The sequence below is a fragment of the Denticeps clupeoides genome, chromosome 10 (genome assembly GCF_900700375.1).
Source record: "Denticeps clupeoides chromosome 10, fDenClu1.1, whole genome shotgun sequence".
NCBI lineage: Eukaryota > Metazoa > Chordata > Actinopteri > Clupeiformes > Denticipitidae > Denticeps > Denticeps clupeoides.
In genome coordinates this window covers 2,738,493-2,747,040 of record NC_041716.1, presented here as the reverse complement: position 1 = coordinate 2,747,040, position 8,548 = coordinate 2,738,493, and the positions used below count along the sequence as shown (strand labels likewise).

At 45.4% G+C, this 8,548-nt stretch overlaps 1 protein-coding gene across 1 annotated transcript; it reads right to left on the bottom strand.

The window, feature by feature from the left end:
- Nucleotides 1–356: 356 nt before the first annotated feature.
- On the bottom strand, nucleotides 357–7,508 carry LOC114798188 (nuclear transcription factor Y subunit alpha). The gene is given in 11 exon segments (XM_074933648.1): nucleotides 357–1,701; nucleotides 2,691–2,801; nucleotides 2,887–3,045; nucleotides 3,048–3,062; nucleotides 3,333–3,499; nucleotides 4,076–4,178; nucleotides 4,261–4,392; nucleotides 5,190–5,336; nucleotides 5,748–5,834; nucleotides 6,285–6,400; nucleotides 7,406–7,508. Coding segments are annotated over 10 exon segments (1,059 nt in total). The 5' UTR covers nucleotides 6,360–6,400; nucleotides 7,406–7,508; the 3' UTR covers nucleotides 357–1,638.
- Nucleotides 7,509–8,548: the final 1,040 nt, after the last annotated feature.

Here is an 8,548-nt window from a genome sequence, read left to right as displayed (position 1 = left end):
TGGGCGGGGCCTACGCGAACACGAGCCAATCGCTGTTTTTCAACAGTCAACTATTACTCACGCTGCATATCTATTACACATTGCTACATTTATTTAAAATTCTACATATAAACTCTTATATATGAAATAAGACACTATATATATATATATATATATATATATATATACACACACACACACACACACACACACACACACCACACACACACACACACACAGTACAGGCCAAAAGTTTGGACACACCTTCCCATTCAACGTGTTTTCTTTATTTTCATTAATATTTACATAAGTACATTCTCACTGAAGGCCTCAAAACCATGAATGAACACATGTGGAGTTATGTACTTAACAAAAAGTGGAGACCTGGCCTCCAGTCACCGGACCTGAACCCAATCCAGATGGTTTCGTGCTAAACACCTCTGGGAACTCACCTCTATGTGTATGTATGTATATGTGTGTCTTGTTTCTTTCTTATTAACCTTCTATCTGTCTGCTTTGGTTCTTTAAAAAATAATAATAATATGGGGCAGTGTGAGACTTTAGCCACTTGCTTACTCTTACCAAGTGACCGGTGAATATTACTGGTGAATTAAATGTTACTGAGCCATCAGGCTGGGGGGCATAGGAAGTATTTTGTTCCCCGTGACCCCAGGATTCAGCTCAGTGTGACCTGCAGGTATCTCAGCTTTACGGCCTCGCAGCATAAGGAGGTCAAGGTGGCCATTTTAAGGAAAAGAAACCACTTTGCAGACAGATGTCTACAATTCAGTTGAAACGGAGAGTATACAACTATATATAATCTGCAAAAGATTGTCTCATTCCTTTGCAAAATAAAGCTTTGAATAAAATGCAATCTCTGACTGCTTTCTCCTGCCATAAAGTCCTGTGCATGGAACCAGGATGCACCATGGCGAGTTGGCAGAGCGATGGTACAAAGGACAAAAATGTTCCCCCAACTCTAGTTTGAATTAAAATAGCTTTTAAAGTGTACATAATATTGCTAATATCTACTCAGTTGTTTTCCCTCATGTTCAGTTGCAGTCGGTGATGTGCAGACACATACACATGAACCTGATGGTTACCTCACATCTACAGAGATGAATTTTGAAAAACAAGAATGTTCCTTGGGAATCGACTCTTATTTCCAGGGTTCATATCCAGTTCATTAGTACAATGCACAATACAACACACACACACACACACACACACACACACACACACAAACAACATCAGTGAAAATATCATATTTACAGAGAGGGCAGCTTTGAACAAGTCACATTTAACAAATCATAAAAACTAAGGGTCCAAAGAAAATAAAACCAAGACGTACACGTGGTAATAACTTTTAAAAATCCCGACAGTCCCATCTTGTTCCAATCCTGTCTTCCTCCTCTACAGAACAGACAGATGTCCCAGCTTTGTCTGCTTTGTTGAAGCAGCCCCCCTCCACCAATCAGACGCACAGACGCTCAGCCCGCTGCTTCACCAGATCTGGAAGACGGTGATATGTGTGTGTCGGGGGAGGGGATAGTCGGATATGGACAGTGGCTACAGGGACCAGGGCGGCCAGGGGGACGGCAGTGCTGGTGTCTGGGCGGGGGGGGGGGTTTGGTCAGGTGTGGTGACACGATGCCGCCGCTATGAAACGCGGATCATCTGGGCCACGGTCTCGTCTGCGGCCTGCGCCTGTTCCTGCTGCTCCTACAGTCAAATAATACAACAGTTTCAGATCATCTCTTCATAAGTTCCCTTTCACTGATCACCCACATTAACATGCAGATATGGAATCTTCATTCAACGTTTACTTCCTCTTGTACAAAATATGAATGTTACATGAGCAACCTTTACACCATGTCAAGACATTTTAATCAATCTTTACAAACAAGGTGCATGATGGGAAAATATAAGAAACAAAAGTTCCAAGGAGAGCATGAAAAGTGAATTGTGCGGCTCAGCTCTTTTGCACCCCCCACAAAAAGTTCTAATAATAATAATCCAGAACCTACAAAACGTTGTTGCCTCTGCTGAGCCATTTATTTCATGTGTTAGTTTTGAAAATGAAGCGGACGTTTCATTTTTACAGGCCTGCAAAATAGTGAATATAAATAGCATCATCGCCATAAATAGAAAAGCAGAAGAAAGAGGCAAAAGCAGCAGTACATCAAGACTAAGAGTTGCTGCCCGGTAAAGACCTTTGAGAAGAATTCAAGCCACCCCAGCATGACGGCTGCCTTCATAATAAAAAAAAGCATAAAACAAGGCAAGCCGGAGAACAGTGGCGTGAACAAAAACACACGGGTTTATATAGAAAATTATGCAAATATTTTAATTCATTTACATAAAAGATACCAAAAAGAAAGAAAAAGGGGGGTGGGTGTTCTTTCAGCATTTACAACCGGCAGGAGTCTCGCACAGCTCATGGCTAAAACTATATAACAACAGGACCCTGGTTTAGGTCAATAGCAGCGAAAGAAGATGTGGCACGATGGCGTCCGACACCTCCTGACCTTCAGAAACATTTACAAGACACACAGCAGCACCAGAAGGCCTGGTTAGAGGGAGCGTTGCTGAGCAGGCGGAGCCACCGATAGGCCGGCCTGACGTATCCACTGGGAGCAGAGGTCCAGGGCCACGTGGGAATCTTCCTTCTTCACAATGCAAGTCTGCTGCTGCTGCTGCTGGTTTCTCACCTGCATGGCCGCCAGAGCCATCTCCTCTTTCTCTTTGGGTGAGAAGAAGCGGCCGCCGTCCCCTCGCTTGCGCTGCATGGCGTGCCGGTGGCGTGACTCGTGGAGGTATTTCTGCCCAAAAGCAAAGAACGAGTCACCAACGGTCATACGCGGAGGAGTTCAGGTTCAACGCTTTGGTCGGCCTCCCACCCCCCACCTTGCGCTCTTTGGGAATCTTGCCCTCAGCTTCCAGCTTGGCGCGGGCCTGCCGCCTCTTGAGAATGCGGTGGTACTGCTTGGCGTTCACGTACAGAGGCTCCTCTTCTAGCATCTCGGCCCCTGGCAAGGGGATTCTCTGGATGGTGGGTACAGGTCCCACCGCCCAGGTACCATCTGAGCACAACAAGGAAGAGTGGATTTCATTAGGACTCAAGCATTCAAGCAATGTCACATTAAAAAAAAAAAAAAATTCTGGATTAATTTTTTTTATTTTTATTTATTAATCGAACACCCTACAACCCCAAAAAAGCCTCTGTGCAAGAAGGTGAATCGCAGTCGGTACCACTTCTAAACTAGCAAAATGATGTTTAGTGTGTATAAACGTCCATGCCAGCCCCACCTCTGGTGAGTTTGAAAGGAGAGATAAAAAGATGCTCAAGATACCTCGCTCGGGGGTCTTACCATGACCATTCCACCAGGACTGACCATGTTGCCTGAGACAGGCAGAGTGACTGTCACCGTGCCCTGGCTATTGGTGGTAGAGGTGCTGGCGCCCCCTGCCTGCACAATCTGAGTGCCAGCCAAGGTTCCAGCTGGGATAGTGATCATCCCTGTGTTCAAAAAAAAAAACACAATTATTTTAATTTCTTTATAATTCCTAATTTATCCATAATACTTTTCATTAAAAGGTCCCCGATCATGAAAATGTGACTTTGTGAGATTATTTAACATTAATACGAGTTCCCCTAGTCTGCTAGGGTCCTGCAGTGGCTAGAAATGGCGACAGGTGTAAAGAGTGCTTTGGTCATTCTGCTTCACCTTTCAGAGAGCGGCAACTCAGACGGTCGGATCTGGAATTTGTCCCTTATGATGTCATAAGGGGGAAAGGTTACCTCCCGTTTCTCATCCTTTTCCACCCAGAGAATTTCCTACCTAAAACATTCTCCATTGACCGTCATGGCTTCAAAAGTTTACGTGGGTTAATTAGATTTTTCTTGAAAAAAGCAGACACTACTTCCTGTCTGGCCCAACATCCCTCAAGTTCTGTAGGCTGCTCTCCATCTCATTACCATTTAAGCTACAGACACCCGAAAAGGCGCGCCCTGGGAAATCCTCATTGTGGGACTGGATCAAAGTGGCTGTAATTCTGCACCAAGACCGATATAAAAGCAAAAAATGATACATACCTTGTTGCAGCACTGTACCATCTGCATTAACCGGCTGGTAAACGATGGTCTGGCCTTCCGCCGTCTGAGCTACTTGTTGTCCCTGCACGGTGATCTGCTGTCCCTACAGAAGTTTTTTACATTAGTGATGAGAGTGAAATAATGAGCATCACACCGAGGTACCGAGGCTGTTAGAAGAGCCCGACCTGGTTCTGCCCGGCGGTGATGGCCGTCTGGGGCTGCTGGATGATGATCTGCTGAGCCTGGCCCTGCTGACCCTGCAGCTGAAGGGTCTGACCACCCTGCAGCTGAATCTGCCCAGGCTGCACCAGCTGGATCTACGCAGAAGGGAACGAGACTTGACACAAGAGACAGAAAGCAACCACGGTGCAACATCGAGGAGTAAAAACACAGGCGTGGCCTTCAAACATTTCAAGCAATGTTACTATTAACCTGCCACATCAACTAAATGCAGGCTTATTTCATATTTCTACAAAAGAATTTCCATGACTTTTCAATGACTAAATATGTAAATACATGAAAAGAAAAGAAAAAAAATTACAGGAGTCAAATTTCCAGCAAATTGCAAAGCTAAACTTAGGACAACATAAACGACAGTGTTCCTTCCTCTACGTTCGCGCAGCCTGAGTGAAATGGACACGCATCAAGTTCGGGCATAGATAATCAGCAGTAATGTACATGGTTTTAAAAGGAGACACATGGAAGCGACACACGCAGCACAACGTGACGTGGTTCACTACGTAAAGGCAGCAAAGATAATACAGACCTGTGCTAGTTTTATACATAGAAAAGTAACTTTGCTACAGGAACTATATGCTTTATGTTATGCATTCCTGTATCAATCAGATTTCACTTGCTTTTCCAGAACTTTATATGTGTATTTCGTATTCTACAACTTTTCACGGCCTGGAAAATTCTCTTTTCAAATTCCATGACTTTTCTAGGAACCTTTCTGTAGGTACCCTGTAAATGTCACTCTTAGGCTGTGAGATGGCCTCTTAATATGACAAAGGCAGCTTTTGTGGGAGGATACGTTACATAAGAAAACCCTTCTTAGATTTGGTCTGGCCAGCCTGAGCTACAGTAATACTGCTGCTTGGGAGATGCACCTCACCTGCTGCAGGCCCTGGGCCCCAGACACCGGGACCTGCATGATGGTCTGGCCCTGGCCCCCGGACATGGCCTGCACCATGATGGGTTGCCCCGAGGATGTGATGAGCTGTCCTCCGCTCACCTGCACCATCAGAGGTTGCCCTTGGACCTGGCAGGAAAACAGACAGAAGCCATTAGCCTGGTTGAATATTTAAGACGTTATGTTAAATGCAAAAAAAAAAAAAAAGACGACTACATTCAGCAGCGATGGGAAATGGGATGATATAACAGAAGAAGAAAAAAAAAAAAACACAGCCTGCTGCTCGACCATGTTCAGCATAGCCAACAGACAGCACACACAGCAGCCAACCAAACGCCATATAGCTGCACAAACAGCGTATTCCTAATAGCTCTCAATATTTAAGGTCCACCACAAGGAGAGCAAAGAGCCGCGGATCCAGCAACAGTCGTGCCTAAAGCGAAGGGCTTGGTCCGTCGCTGTAGACATGCAGCACGGTGACAAGACGTCTGAAGCATGCTGGGCAACAATGGCATGCATGCAGGACAGATTGCACACAACTACCTGGAGGGTTTGCACTTGCTGGCCTGCCGCCGTGGCGACAGGCGTCTCAGTCTGCAGCTGCACAGTGGTCACTGTGCCCTGCGCCTGAAGACAACGGCACGTTACCAGGTTGGCGCCCACTTGCGGGGCCATTCACTTCCAGTTCACAGCAGCAGTTCAAGAACCAGAAGGCCCACACTTTGCACAGATTTTTTTCTCACCCCCTTTATGTTTCAACATGGTGCCATCTGCAGCGTGTACGCTGAAGAAAGCACCAGAACAAAACACACGTGTACGATAAAAGACTACTGCACTGGACTGCCTAGGCTACGGATCATAAAACCAACCTAGAATACTGCAAAAGCAGCATTAAATGACACAAAAATGTTAATTAATATTATGATAGTGACAATGGCAAGATTTTTGGTACAAATTCCTCTTGGCTTTGAAGAAAAAAAAAAAAAAAAAAAAAACACTTTTACGCTAAAACCCTCTCTGGTTCTGTTCGAATGTCGCTACGTAAACAAAGGTGAGCCGGAAGTCCCGCCCTCCCACCTGCTGCTGGATCTGCCCATTGGCCGTCTGGACCACGATCTGCTCCCCGCTGCTGGTGGCGGCGAACTGCTCCATGATGCCCCTTCCTTCCAGTCACAACAAAAGGCCTCCCTTACCTGTGGTTGGAGGGTGAACAAGGCGGGTGTTAAACATCACCAAGACACGAGAAATGAAACAGTGCAGGCAACTAGCTGAGTGTTATCACGGCTACCTCATCCACTCGCAGTGGGTTTGGTTTGCCTTGAAAATTTAGCATTAAAAAAAGCTAAAGACAGGGACACGTATTAAAGTTAAGTAACCAGAATTTTGAACAATGAACACTTGGCTCGGTTGAAAGGCTAATGCTAGCGCATGTCCGAGGTTGCCAGGTGCATGATTGTTTAAGCAAACCAAAAAAAAAAAAAACACACACACATAGCCAGGCCGAAGTAATCAAATATGTTTTCAACTGCCCCTACCATTTATTGCAGCACAATTAAATAAGAAGGTTGTTGCTTTTAAACCCATTCTGAAGAAAATGCCAGAATTCTTTTTAATTCAAAACTACCCAATCTGGCAACACAGAATAATTCGGGTCAATGTGCAATTATTTGCTTTTATTGAAAAGAGTCGGACGTGCGCATGAATAAAATGTCGATAAAACGGTTCTGCAATCGGCGTTCTATGAGAATTGCGGCGATCCAACGCGAATGACGACCTGGTTTGCTTTCGGCGCTTTGAAATTGGAGCTCAGTGTTCAGCCAACGAGCCAGACGTAACAAACAGCCATTTCCAGTTTTACTGCTAGTTTATTTACTGTGCTGGTTTATTTAACTGCTGGAATCCCGACCACATAGATTGTTACGTCGCCATAGCTGGTTGGCGAGCTCGGGGGTAAAAATGCGCGACTATATACGTTTTGTTTGGGGATTTTTTTTTTAAACAGCGAACCGTCGTCGCCACCCAAACAATAGCTGAACGCGCCGCGTCTTCTGTTGCAGTTTCCCTAAACCAGCCGCTCGTAAACGGCGCGTTGTCGCTCCGATTCCTGCATTTATCCGAATTACTCATTTGGTTGGCCAGCGACAAACCAATCCGCGCTGTCAGCCCGCCATCCCCTCCCGAGCCGCGCACCCTTTTACCGTTCCTCCGCTGTCCGGTTCCCCTCTGATTGGTTCCAGTGCAGCTCTCCAAAACCCAATCACCACAGTGTGCGGACAAAATGGCGCTAACGAGGGCCGCGGCCGACAAAGGGGGCCGGCGCTGAGCACGTGACCGGCCGGCCGAGCCGAGCCGACGGCCGCCGAGGCGCGCCGACGGCGCTTCGGTTTTAATCGCTGAATGCATCTTATGCGATGGACAATAATAAGCCTTGGGCAAGGGACAGAAGAGCATCAGAGTCAATACAAACTGTACTAAACTATGTTCAGGCACACGGTGGACGCACTAGACAATGTTACATGCACTTCTATCGAGGTATTATTGCAAAATTGCGCTTATGGTTAAACAAACCAATATACAGCACGTGACTGTTATAATACAGTTTACATTTACATTTACAAACATTTATCAGACGCCATTATCCAGAGCGACTTAAAATCAGTAGTTACAGGGACAGTCCCCCCCTGGAGCAACTTAGGGTTAAGTGGTCTTGCTCAGGGACACAATGGTAGTAAGTGGGAATTTGAACCTGGGTCTTCTGGTTCATAGGTGCGTATGTTAGCCACTAGGCTACTACCACCCTATTGAAGTCTATGAAGAATTACATCGAAACCTCAGTTAATTTAATATATTAAAATTGAAACAACTAAGATAATTGTATGGTGGTGCTAATCATTGCATAATCAGTAGTCACTCAACTCGTATCAGCCTGGTTTACCCTGTACTGCTAAATTGAGTTTGTCTTTCTGTGTGTCAGCTCTGTCTTCTGTCCTGGACAGGTGGGGACAGGTGGAGTCCACTGGACATCCAAGAAATCTGTGACCATGGTCTAGGAGGGCATCTTCTTAAAGGTGGATCTCTCGTGTCAATTGTCATTTCACATTCTCCATTTCAATGACGTTTGCACTATGACAACTTTGTTCAAATGATCTTGCCTCATGTATTACACAAATTTACCATGTCTGCTGTAGGGCCTGTCAAAGCCCATTGAGACAAACTGTATGTGATTATGGGCTAAATAAGAAATTTTGTTAGCCCTGTACTGGAAATGAAACCAGGTGTTGTTTTTTTTTGTACAAAGCAGCAGTAATAATTCATTTAATTTTCCAGAATAGAATTTGTAG